The sequence below is a fragment of the Lissotriton helveticus genome, chromosome 2_1, assembly GCF_964261635.1.
Source record: "Lissotriton helveticus chromosome 2_1, aLisHel1.1, whole genome shotgun sequence".
NCBI classification, from domain to species: Eukaryota; Metazoa; Chordata; class Amphibia; order Caudata; family Salamandridae; genus Lissotriton; species Lissotriton helveticus.
This window is the reverse complement of record NC_136059.1, coordinates 1,109,688,489-1,109,702,580: the sequence shown is the minus strand read 5'-3', so window position 1 is coordinate 1,109,702,580 and position 14,092 is coordinate 1,109,688,489. Positions and strand designations below refer to the sequence as shown.

Below are 14,092 nucleotides of genomic sequence, written 5' to 3'. Positions count from 1 at the left end.
GCAGCCGGAGGCCAGACTCGTGTCTGTGGCTGCAGCATCCATTTTGTGCTGCCAGGGTTCTGTTAAGCTGGTACCGGGTATACCAGTGGTTCCATGTAATGTATTTCCCTCTAGAAGGGTGGAATCCTACCTCCGCCGCCAGGACTGGTGGGGAGGTATGATTCCAAGGTTTTTGACACCAAACACAACATGTTCCCTTGCAGCCATTCCAAAGTTAGCATTTACAGTAAGGTTACAATGCACTTAAATATATATGGTCTGGCTGCATCACAGAACAACCCTGGATAATAGGTTCCGAAGGCTGCAGAGGGGCCCTGCTCATGCCTGGGCACCCTCTCACACAAAACCCAGCACCCTGTCTTCACGATTGATACGGCCTGCAATATGGGTGACTGATATGTTTATATGTGCAGTGATACAAGGTAGATATAGGGAACCTATATCTAAGTAAGGGGTGCATACACCACCTTACACAGGCTGCTGTAGCAGACCTGTGGTGTCATTTTGAGTTGTCTCTCAGTGGATGCATAATACATGCTGCAGCCCATGAGAGGCCTCTGGGGTACCTATGCCATGGGTATATAGGATACCATATACTAGGGACGTATAAGGGTACCTCAGAATCCAAGCTGTGGTGTGCCTAAAGTGCATGCAATCATTTTAGAGAGGAAGCAGCTAGGCTGGGGTCCTGCATAGCATGAAACCTAAACAAGAAAAACATCTGGTTATGAGCTCACTCGATGCTTTGTATTGTAGTCATAAGTCTCGACGTCAGACAGCTAAAGCTACCTGTAGGCAAGACCTAAAAAAATATATTCGAGCTCTTTATATTTTTCTTCCTTTATTGGTAAGTTTGTGTGCCTCTTGGTGTGTCATTGTAACAGTAAGTCAGTGGATTTTGTAAGTATGGATGAATGAGTATTTGACTGGATGAATGGGTGACCGAGTGGATGAACCTCAAACAAAAAAGCTAGTTGGTGCACTGATTAAAAAAGACCGAGCTATTTGCTTTGCTAATGCTGGTTGTTTTTTTATAGCAGTTTTTCTTTTTTGATTGAATTTGCTTTGGAGGTCTTCATTAGTATTAATCTAAACAAAGGGAACTACTAGTCAACTGTTATGTGCCAAATACTTATTCTGTTTTTGTTTAACGAAAGGTGATTTCAGTTCCAGAAATGTAAACTTCGTTTAATAAAAAAAATGCTTCTAAAACAAGTTCAGCGTTTTAATCGTTTACATGTTGGTAAAAGTTTGTGTTTTGTCTGACGTCTTGAATAATTTAATAACAAACTGCGGAATTAAAGACCCGGTCACGGGCAGGAAACACATGCACACATATAACACATGCAACATGTGAGTGTTAAATTTGCAGTGGGAGTTCCACAGCAGTAAGTTTCCCTGCTTACGTGCATACATAAACATTATGAAAGAGGTGAATATTTTAAGTGTTCTGTTTTTCGTTCGTAATTGATGCTCTGACATGAGTACAACATTGTCTGCGGCCCTCTATAGGTGCGCGCAAAAAACCCCCACAAAATATTAAATCTCAAGGCGTTTAAAAGTTTCACATTGAAAAATCATTCCATTTTGAAGGCCAGCTATGCACCGTTAGACGTGCTGTCCTCCGCACAGGCAGTGCTCGCTATCCTTCGCCCAGATCACTGGTGTGCAGATTTGTACTGAAAGGGCGTCCCAAGGGTTAGTCCACTACTTCTCCTGCTCTTATTGCTACTGCGAGCATATTGTGACCACATTAAAAATTAATTCCGCCTCACAGAACTGCGCAATAAAGCCTTGACAGCAAAAACTAACTGTTCCGTATAGATAAAGTTTCCCAGAAGTGTATTTCGCTGCTTAACACGCGTCTTTCCAAGGAAAAGCTGTGTTTAATGCAACATGGATAATGCAAGTAAGGGATTTAAAAATTGATTGTTGCTGGCTCCATCCTGATGTTGCAGAGTTGCATTATACTGTTACTTTTACCTTGAGCTGCTGCTCTGAGCAAGCTAAAATTAGACTGCGTTTGTTTCCTCAGAATATTGTTGCGTTTGCCCTGCAGTGCGTTTTTAACCCATTCATTTGTGTGCTTGCAGGGACTACCTCGAGCAGATCACTGGATTTGGCCCCAGGCCCGTTGGAAGCCCCGCCAACGAGATATTAACAGTCAACTACCTCTTGGGGCAGATAAAGTTGATCGAGCGGGACTGCAGCGATGCGCACAAGATCACAGTGGATGTGCAGAGGCCGACCGGCTCCTTCAGCCTGGATTTCCTGGGAGGCTTTACAAGTTACTATGATAACATAACCAACATTGCCGTTAAACTGGAGCCAAGACTTGGGGCTGAGCATGCAGTGCTCGCCAACTGCCATTTTGACTCTGTAGCAAATACTCCAGGTAAGAATATGTCCTTTCTGTGCTTTGTGGTGGTGGCACAGAAGAGGTAACATGACCATGGCAAGTTCAGTGTTTTGTTGGTGACGAGATTTCATTCTGTGAAACACACACACTCATACAACATAACATACCTGTTATTATGAGACTGGCCATTGACCGTAATGAAGTGTGTATTTACTATTCAAACTCCAAGCGCACTTTGATAGTAGGGTAGGTTATAAAGCAGACTGAAACAAATAGAAGTGCAGTTTTAGTTATTTGATAGACTCGCTCGAAAGTATCTAAACGCACTACTACCTAAACACACTACGGGGACCGGCCCTCCTGACGCACTGGTCCTCACAAAGATAGTATTTGTCAGGTTCTGTCAAGATTTACCCACACTGAGGATCGAGCCGGACGGCACAGCTTTTAATTTAATTTTTATTTTTTTATTTTTTACTGCGTCCATCCATAAATGCAAATATTTTCTCCCCCCCCCCCCCCCCCACCCCCCACCACCCGACACCCCTCCACAGTATCCATGAACGTTAGCGAAAGGTGCATGTGTGTTTTGTTTCTCTGGGGCTGAAAGGGAGGTTCTGGTAGTTTGCCGTATGTAGGCGAGTGTGTTACCTATTTGTTCAGGGAAAGTCATTCTTTTGTTTGCAGTGTTAAGAAACTGCGATAATCATAGCTGATGGCTGTTACTGTGATAAGCAGGAGCTGAAGGACATGGCTGATTATGTATCATAGTGACATTTTGATTACAAGTGGCTGCAATCAAGCTGATCCCATGGACTTACTTTCCCAGTCCGCGCCCTTTGAAGAGGGACTACGCATTCCCATTTTTCTGTCTCGAGTTCTGAGGAGTGTTTGGTTAGCAGTGACTTTACATTTATTTGTACATGGAGCTTTTATTTTCTCCAGTAACTAATCTTCTTTTTCAAGCCTGACCTTGCCAGCCTCATGTATTGCAAACACAAACCTAAAAGTACATAATTAAGGGATTTGGGGGTCAGCCCTCTACATCCATTGGTCTGTTTAACTGTTATTCACATTTTGCTTCCATGTTCACAGCACACGTCAGACCATTAGCTCTTTTGTGCTGTGGTCAATGGCATTTAACCCTGACCACATGTGCACATCCTCCTAAAAAGAAGTGCCCTTGAGTGCCAGGGCTAGTGGGTCAATACTTTACTTTGCCAATACTACCTTCTTTTCATTCTTTAACCTTTTTAGCCATTAATGCATGTTTAAAATCTACCTTTAGATTACATTAATTCACTTTCTGGGGTACCTCTTCTAAGAACACCTGCCTAAGAAGGACCTGTATGGCGATATTAACATTTCTATGCAGTGTTTAATATATTTTTATTTGAAACTTTTTATTCATGATTTTAGCTGCTTTGTTTATTCAGTAGTGTTTTCTTTTGCTTTTTGTGTTATATGCTTGCAATAAAAAAACGAACCTTTGCGCCAGCTTGCCTATTGGTTTTGCCAGTACTTGTTGTTTATCTTTTTTTGTTGTTATTGATGCACGTACATTTTTAATGCCGGTCCAGTGGCACAGTGCACTACTGTATCTACTTCACAAATCTGTGTTTGACCTCCTGGAAACAGGTTTGGATCCCAGTGGGTTCACTCAGCCTTTCATCCTTCTAAGGTTGATAAAATGAGTACCATAGAGTTGTGTAACAAAAAAAAAAATCTCATTTAGCACCAGTATGCATCATGGTGTAAATGTACTGTTTACAAGTTATGTTATAAGCTCCTAGTTGATTCTCCAGTATACCACCACTCCACCATTGCTGGAAGTGCGACAGGAGAAGAGATGAACAAAACGCCTCCCAAAAATGAACCGTAGATTCCCACTAGTGTTTGGTATCTGAATACAGGTGTGAACAAATCCAAATTCCTCATAGCACTGTTTAATCGTCAGGCCATGCACAGACATAGCAGACAATCAGATTTCGCTTCTTCACTTGTGCCCACCCAGCTATACGGGACGTGGTTGGATAGTCAGCAGACATGTGTCATGGATTATTTTGGGGTGGGCTTTTGTCTTGTTTTTTGTTGTATTAGATCTAGCGGTACACCTTTCTCATCTCCTACGACCTTGGAATATGCACCTCTGTTAGCTCATAGTATGTACATTTCCTTCATTGTTCTGCAATTCAGTGAAAGGAGTTGAAGCTACTACTTAATGTTGGGGGTCTGCTTCAGTTCCAGCATCTGGTTACCAGCTCCTCTTCATTGGTACCCCTGAAGGGAGTGAACTCAGCTCTTCTTGGACCCTCGGTCCCTCTTTCGAAATTGCCATACAAAGTGGCAAGTGATCTGAAGAGTGTCTTTCGCCCTCTTCTAATGTCAAGTTTCATTTGACTCACTAGTTGTTTGTACCCTTGTTGAGGCAAATAGCCAGTTTCTCCCATGGGTGTATAAAAATGCATCACAGCCGGTTCTCTTAACATAGTTGCCTGTTAATCGAAATGACCATTCAGGACTGTTATTTCTTTATTCCTGATCTGTGCTAGTGTGATATTCCACATTAGTCAGTTTCCTTTGGGGGTCACCAGTGCGATCTGTGAGTTTGCTCCAGTGGTGCTGCCTCCTTGCCCACCTGCCCCCATACCGCTACCATGCCATGCATGACCCTGCTTTGGGTTGAGGTTGAGGGGGATACTACTACTTATACTCCAATGATATTCCCTTCAAATCTTCTAGGGTATGCTGTCTCTCATCCAGTGCCAGCATAAGTGCTTGCTCCAGCTGCATGGTGTGCAGCGGTTGTCCGTGTTGGCGACACTGTAATTCCTCAATACTGCACGTTCTGTATTTGCAGATTGTCAGACAATGCATTTGATGGTTTACAAAACTACAGAACTAAATCCATGCCTTAACAATAGAACAAAATGTCAATTTGTTACCAATTACATTTGTATGAAATTAAATCCAAATGTGCAGTCGTTTACTGGTGCCCTCTTTGAAGGCTAGCTGTCTGCACTTCTGTTGTTCGTCTTGCTTCCTTTAGAAACAGCATTTGCAATACAATAGGACTCACATTTGTGAAGAGTTTGAGCTATTTGCATTGTAAATGGCAATGCCTTTAATTTGTGTTATTTTGAAAACCGATGACTAAAAGGCATTGTCATTTACAATGGCAATAGCTTAAACTCGCAAATGCAAGACCTATTACATTGCAAATGTGTGCTATAACATTTTTAAAAAGCGTTCAGAGAGAGCACAAAGCTATTTGAGAAAATAGTGCTCGAGGCTGTAATTAAAGCCTACAGAGCAACAACACTCGCAACGGGGTGTCTGCATGGGAGGTTACAAAATGAGACCAGGCGATACTGAGGAGGGACTACTAAGACTTTTGGCCAATGAACAGCCACAGTTTACAATGGACAATGACACAAGCCAATGAAAAATGTGGGTGGATATTGAAGTCCCTACCTCAATGCAGCATGTCTCGCAGTGCAGCGCATGCGCTGCCCAAGCCCGACCTAAAAACATGGAAACTAAGTTTGGCAGAAGGGGAAAATAACTTTATTCAGATTTGTATGAAGGGATGCAGTGGTGCTCACGGAGTGATATATCTTTATCTTTATTTAGGTTGGCGTAAGCCAAAGATCTTTTGATTTTACAGAAAAAAGAACAGGAAATATACTTCCTTGGAAGGGAGTTGTGCCATCCCTCTTAATTCATATGTCTGCAGTAGATTCACTCACATTTTGCTTCTGCCAAACAGTACATGTAGCATTGGGAATCGGGTCGGAACATTTCAGCCATTGATTCCTTTCTAGCTGTGTGATGCCATTCTGCCCAATGTTATATTATGTATATTATCCTGGCTGGAGCCTATTTGAAGATGCAGGTTTTCAGTTATTTGCAGAAATCAAGGGCTGCGCTGACGGCTCTGATGTGCAGAGCACAACCAGCCACGTTCCCTTTGCAAATTTATATATTTTCTAGAAACTGGGCACAGTTATAATAATAATGTTAAATATAATGCCCATGAGACTCGTTTTATCTGCAGCAGGGTGGGGCTAGATACCAGATGGCTCAGTTGCGGGGCAGTTGTTGTGAGGCACTTAGATGAACAACCAGCGTAAAGAAGGAGTTAGTCACCAATGGGAATCTGTGCTGCAGTAGGGAAAGGTGCCCATCACACTGCACAACAGCAGAGAAGGGACATTGCCTCTCATGCACCAGAAACTGAAGCAGAACAAAACCTAGATGTAATACTGGGTCACTCTTACCAATGTGAGAGCAGGAGTTTATTTAATGCGATTTTATATAGCGCGAGCATTACCCGAAGTTGTCCGAGCGCTTTACAAAAGAACCAGTTGCGTTACATAAGGACTTTGGATTACATGAGTTACATAAGAGATATAAACAGGAAAAACATTTGCAATTGTACAAGTGGAGCGAAAGGAGGGAAAAACTAAGCTGTATTGTCTTTAAGGTCTGATAGCATCCTCATCAGTCATTAGATTTGTCTCTTATTTTATTCATACCTCTGCTTTAACAGTCCTCAGTTAGTGCAGGACTGTAATCCGACAGTCCCAAAAAAAAGGGTTAGTAATGTGTCATAGTTGATCAACAGTCATTTACTGTGTGTCTCGTCTAGGAAAACTAAAATGGCAGGTCATATTTTTTTTTACTAGATTTTTAGACTTCTCTAGTCTGAACAAGTTATTTGGGCATGGCCTTAATTCATGCTTATTGAAAGCCAAAGGACCATCAAGGAGGCCAGCCCTGCATCTGGTTGTCCGCTAACGGCGGTCCCAATCCTTTGAGTGTACACTTCAAGTTGTAATGCACCAACACCCAAGATCTAGCTAGGCAGGTCACCTGGGGGCGCTTTGACTGTGCCACCAAGCAGGGGAGCTAGCTCTCGGGCAATCCGTCCAGAACCCATGTTCCGGGAAACAAACCAGAAGCTGTGGCACTGCTGCACAGAGTTCTTAGGCTTCATCAGTAGCATGGCATCTGATCTCTTTTACTGAGCGCTCTTCTAAGAGGCGCAGCTTCTTTCCAGAGCCAATAAGGTACGTTAGAGACCATACCAACCTGACTATATGAAAAAAAGCCTCCAAATTTAGTTTCAAATTAACCTGTTCAATACAGATTCGACACAGATAACTGGGTGTGGCTGTGTGCATACAAGAAGAGGGGAGGGGGCGGAGATGAACATGAATAAAAAAGGTTTACCAGCTGTAACAGATTGAGAACCGTTAGGTACCCTTCATTTGATGGGAAACTGTCCTATTTTGCAGATAGTCTAAAATGAAGAAAGTGGTCAATGTTAACTTATGATTCTATGGGGTTTACTACTGCATCAAGAGGAAGTTGTGAAAAACCGGTGTCACTATGGCAAAACAACAGGCGAAGAATGTGGTCAACTGCCAAAGAAAAGAAGGTTGGCCACACACTGACTGCATGTGCGCTGACGCTAGGCTCAAACTTAAAAGAGGCCTTTTTAACGAACCTTATAATACTCAACCAATCACAGGCTAGAGAAACTGGAAAATCTCTTCCATGACAGACTCCATGGAAATCGAGGGTCTCTGCTCTATTCACCTAGCTAAATCAAATAGAATATATATCCAAGCTAAGAACAAAGGTATTAAGAAAACCATTTACAGAGTTGTTTAACAGTGTTCCAACCGCTTGCCTTTTCTTCGACTTTTCTTTTTGGTTAAAAAGAAACCTGCTTTCACTTGATCACCCTAATCCAGTTTGATTGATTAAACACATTGCCACCCATATTGGGCATATTTTGTTCCTGTTGGTAGGTACTTCCTTTGCCCACAGTAACTTCCTTGGGTTTTAGATTACGCATCAGAAAACGGCTTTGTTTTCCCCTCTACTACTGACTTGCTTGTTAGGCGCTCATTCTTGAGAATCTAGATGGAGGTGCGATAAAGCTGTTCTTTTGGAGGTTTCCTGCACCTTCTTTCTACTTTTAAAGCTGGGCTTCAGTTCATCGGATTTGTGGCACATTTAATCTGAATATATGACCCCTTTTCTGTGTTGTTCACTTCACTTGTTGCCTTTTCTCTTCTAAATTGTCGTTATGTTCTACTTGCTGTATCAGACTATTATGCTTCTGTCCTGACAGCAGAAAGCTGAAACTAAACTTAGTTCTCTGTTTGGCCAAGCTCTTTAATGAATTGTCTTCCAAACTCAACTGCTTCTTAGACATCTCAAATGCGGAACCTTCTCAGGCTCCACAAAAGGTTAGTCAGTGCCCCCGGCACATTCTCCCTGAGAGCCCGAAAAAAACCAATAACAGAAACTCAGTCCTCGGCTGGGCAGGTTTTACAACAAACCTCACCAAGCATGGAGAGTGTAACTTTCTGTGGCTTGTTATCAATGTTTAACAGAAGCGACGTCCAAGAAAATCTGCATGCCATCTGCTACTGTTTTCCCACAGTCACATTTTGCCATTCAGAGAACCATTAGACTAATACATGCCTCTGCTTCCTTTACTGATTTTCACCTTTTTTTGTTTCCTTGGTATTCCCTTAAAATGTTGAGTTTCAAATATAAACCTGCCAGACTAGTGTGACCAGAATGTCAACTGCCATAATATCCTGAAGGTAAATACTTAAAGGGAAGCATAGCTTTACTATATTTCACTCAGACGTGAGAATAATAAATGTATTCTTTATACCGCTGTATACTTATCTTCATGATATGATGGTAGCAGATATTCCTGACACTATATTCAGGTAGGGTGATCGTTAAACTTTGTTATTGTGTGTCACAGATGGAGAAGTATTATCACTGCAGAGACCCTGGAGAGGACAAATATATAGTACAGTTTATGTACTTGATGGATCAGACCTGCGGTCCCTTTCATATGCTTTGGGTAGAAAAGTACATTTGTGTAAATGCCTTAATTGAAGATTAATTCGATGTAGTACCAATAATCGTACAGTACAATATGAAATCTGTAATATAGCACTCGTACACAAAACTTGGGCCTCCCTGCCACTAGAGCTCCAAACCTCTCTAAATTGTGGAGGTCATTCTAACTACGTGGCAGATATTGAACACAGCAGATCATTTTCCCTGCTCCCTGGGCTGCAAGTGCTGGCACCTTCATGGACTTCCGAACTTGGCTACTAGTCTGGAGGCATAGAAACATCTGACACAATGCAATCTCATTGGTAGGGAGTATGTGGTCTACTCACCTATTGACACACACACTTTGCACCCATTTAGAAGAATTCATCACAGCTGTTTATATGGTAGGGCAGGCTCTGTCTATTGAATACCTTTATGGGACACGGTCACAGCATTCCCCACTCCTGTACAGATTATGCCAGGTTAGTCACATGGCTGCTAAGCAACATGTCGAGACCCCGGACGGTGAAGGTGGAATGAAAGTTTGTTGGGTTTGAGCTCATACTGGCAAAACACCAGACAATGGAAATGTCATGCATCCAGTTGTAAAGCAGAGATGGAGAAGTGTGTTGAAGCCGAAATCACTGCAAATAAACCAATAGCTCGAAAAAAACCGTGGCAACAATCACACTACAAGCGCAGGACACTTCCCGTTACATTTCCCAAAGAACGATGACTGCCCCCTAAACAGGGATATATAGAATCCCTCCCTCTCCCTATTCTGATGGCACCGATCAATGCTTCATGACACCTATAAAACCTTACATGTAATTCAAGAGACAAGTGTACCCTCTGAGGGCCCAACTAACTTGGTATGGAGGAGTAATTACCATAGGGCAAGGTGCAGAACAGACTGCATCTAAGATTATGTCGATGTGAGTTAAAGCCTGTGTGGAATAGATCATACGAAACTAGACATATAAAGTTGGGACCCAAGGCATAAAAAACGGGTAACCATTCATATGGTGAGTTACTTATCTATCCATATGACATTACACCACTGTGAAATGATCAGCAATGATTACCATGAAGGTATGTACTGAAATGTAGTGTAATTTTATTTCTCTTTTAAAACAATAAAAACTGATTTAAAAACACGATTTTTTGGCATATTAGAGTTTTCCTTTGTATACAGAATGTGGAGTCATATTGAGACATGACTGCAAATATTACCCTTGTTTACAGGATATCAGCTACTGCCAGCACAATCTTAATATTGAAGGTGCCTCTCTTAACAAGCCAGCTTCCCTTAAATATCTTCCAGCCTAGCATCAACTAGTAAAACCTTTAGACGCCATTACTCTGCCCTCCCTTCTTAAATGGCTGCCAAATATGTCTGAATCTATTCTTGCTCACTTGATATAAGACTCGACAGAATCATCCAGCTCGAGGGAGGAGATTGGGTTACGTGGTTTCCCTTTAAAAATCAGATAGATTCACTGCCTGAGGCCAGAGGCATTTAGTTCTGTCGACCTAGTTCGTCAGCCTAATTTTATTTAAAAAGGCTTTAAAAGGGTCTGACCTAGTATTTATCTTGTCTTTCCTCAAGATCATAAACTATACACTGGAGAAAAGACTTGACTAAAATATCCAGGGCATGTACATAACAAATATTTTTACTTTATCAAGCCAAAAACATTGCTCATACCGAAAAGAACTGAAAACCCATCCTTACATCTAACAAAGCGAAAGATATGAAGTTGTAGTACTCCTGACTTTTTCCCAATGTACTCTTTTGCTCTTGCCAACCATTGAAAATCGAGAAACTCAATTAGAGTGCTGAAAAGGCCTCAGGGTAGTTACACGCTATATAAGTTTAATTTTCATTCATTCAAAAGGTATGCCGACCTCACCTCAGACATCCGTGCATCCAAGAATACCATGACTTAACTCTTGAATATATCTGGAATTTGTTTTTGCTGAGTAAGGTTTTTAGCCTGTCTCGCAATGTCCTGCATTCCCCACTTAAGGCTGGAACCCTGCAAAGCAAACGGCACAGGGGACTGTCTTAAATACTCCCACAAGTGTATAAACATGGTCTTTCAAAACAAATTCACTCAAACTTGATAGCTTCGCTTTCACTGTATCCCAAAGTAAAATCCCTTGACGCCTCCATGTACCCCATCCTAACTCGCATATCATGCATGAGTAGGCCAAAGCTGAACTCCCGTTAAAAAGTCAAACGTATTATGTGCACAGCTTTAAATCGCGCACTATAGTCTCCCTGTCAAAATCTGTAACTTATATCTCTCTAATTGTGATCATGTTTCTCTCGTAATTCATCATTCAATGTAGTTTTTCATAGGGTTCAGTTATTTTGCTCCTTGTCTCCACTGGGTAACTGCATATATTGAGTTATAAATAAAGCACACTCTAGTTCCTTGCAAGAGCACAATATAAGACTGTTAAGTTTAATAAGGGGGAGAGGAAGACTGGCAGACTAGCCAACAACCATGGAGATCTGGTAATAAGATTTTGAAAGTGCTTAAAGTTCCAGAAAAACTGGAAACCATGCTTGTAACTTTCTGTAGATGCATGATTAGAATTCGGATTGTTTCTTTTTGATGCAGATCATGGGTTGGTAGCCAATCAGTTCTGGCTCTCTCTGGGTCCAGTACCAAGATGAAGAACCTGGGGATTTACAGCTGTGATGTAAAGGGATGTATTTGCAATGCCCTCAGACCTTCTTTAACATTCCAAGCTAGCTAATAATCTCTGCAGTATGCTAACACTACGTGGTGTGAGTTCCAGTCTGCCACAAAAATCCTGTTAGGCCTATTTAGTACGAACAATGATTGACTAGTTCAGTTAGTGCCTATTTTAGTCATCTGGGATTTTATACAGTGCAGAACATGTCACTGTTGAAGCACTTCACTCGTTGCTTACAAGAATACTGAACATAGATTATACAGGAATACTGAACATAGGTTATACAAGTATGAATCATGTGCATAATCATTTGAAGACCTGCAATTCTTCCTAGGGGGGGGCAGAAGTGGTCTTTTCCAAAATACCATATGAATGTGTCCCTGTGTAATGTAACTGGTGCTCATGTAAAGCGCTCCAATACCTTCGGGCCGACTTTGCACTATATAAAACTGCAAAAAATATATAAATATGGTGGGAGCTTATCGCCTGTCAGTCAGTGCGGCCTGATGCTGGGGCTGGTTTAAACGGAACCTCCAGTGATTGCATCGGAGGCTTAAGCCCTCATCCCTCCACCCAACCGTCTGCAACATATTTACATACAAATATAATCTATATGATCTATTTGGAAAAAAAACAGCCAACACCACCACCTGATGCAGCGTGGACTCCACTCGCAGCTGCTTCTGCTCCGTGAGTTTGTGTCTCCAATCCATACGTTTTAGAGTGATCTCCCATGTTTGGAACACAACTTTAGTTGCAAGGGGAAGTGGAGCATGCCCCCGTACAATAAATGTTAAATCGGGGTGTCCTGCAGTGCCCACTTTTCGGAGCCATAGCCTAGATCACCCTGCGTATCACACCACCATTCATTAATAATCACCAGGTGAGAGGCCCTGTTGTAAGACTCTATATCAGCTGCAGCAATTCCCCCTTCGTATCTCTACTTAAAACATTTGGTGGGAGCTATGTGGGGGAGAAACCCTTGTTTGAATAAGAAACTACGAAAGCACCGACTGCACTTTCTAGAAAAAGGAGTCTGACAAAGGGTACGGGTAGTTTTGCAGTTGGTGGAAAAAATAGGAGCAAAATCATTTTAAATAAGTGTTAATGGATGAGCAGACCACACTTTAATGTTGGGCTCCAGCGTGACCAGAGCGGCTGAATTTTCATTTCCCATGCTGTTGAAGCTTTGTATGCAATCTGTACTCTCAAATATCGTGGGCACCCAGTGAAGATTATGGGGATGGGTGGGAGCAGGAAAGACCGAGGATTTGGTCAGATTAATGGAGAGGCCTGATGTCTCGTTAAAAATCTAAAGGGTTTGAAGCACTCTGGGACCGGAGGTCTTTGGGTCAAGTCAAGAAGACCTATTCATCATCAGCATATAACTGGATTCTGTCTCAGATCCTTGACCCCCCCCCCCCAATTCAAACCCTCGCACCCTGCGCATTAGTACGAATCCATTCAGACATGGGTTCTATGGCTATAAGCGAGTAACAACGGGGACAGCAGCCATCCATGATGCGTGCCTCGCCTCATGTCAAAGGGCTCAGAGACTGTGGTCCCCACCTGGGCATGGGCACACAAGTCTGTGTATAGTATCGCTGCACATAAGTAAAAAACTTAGGCCCAAGATTAAGTCACTGAAGGGCAGCAAAAAGGTACGTCCAGCCCGCCGAATCCCCTGCCTTTTCCGTATCCACCAGTATTATCGTTTACCGGACCGACCAATCTGTCAATTAAAGCAAGTGCATTGCACAGTCTCCTAATGTTATGCCTAGTGGCATGTCGTGGTAGCAAGCCAGCCTGGTCGGGGTGGTTCAGTGAGAGACCACCCTTAATAGGTAATCCGCCAGGGCCTTCGCTATGATTTAATGCCGGTGTTTACAAGCGAAATAGGGCTGCAGGAGGAGCACCATTCTGGAAACATCCCAGTCTTAGAAAATACCACTATCTCTGCCCTGAGTAAACCAGGGGGCAACCACCCGATCTCGATTGCCTCGTTCAGGACCGCCTCAAGAGGGGTCACTGAGTTTGGACAAAAACAATTTAAAGAATTGTCCCGGGAAATCATTGCCATCCAGCAGTTTCCCAGAGCGCAGGTGACTCAACGCGATCATTAAACCAGTAGATATAAGGTCCTCATCC

At 42.5% G+C, this 14,092-nt stretch overlaps 1 protein-coding gene across 2 annotated transcripts in view; it reads left to right on the top strand.

The window, feature by feature from the left end:
• The window catches only part of ERMP1 (endoplasmic reticulum metallopeptidase 1), a 689,629-nt gene that overhangs the window by 138,845 nt on the left and 536,692 nt on the right, over window positions 1-14,092 (top strand). For both annotated transcript variants that reach the window (XM_078675921.1, XM_078675920.1), the window contains exon 2: window positions 2,094-2,395. In XM_078675921.1, the coding sequence (XP_078532047.1) occupies window positions 2,094-2,395 (302 nt within the window). The remainder of the gene's footprint in view (window positions 1-2,093; window positions 2,396-14,092) is intronic.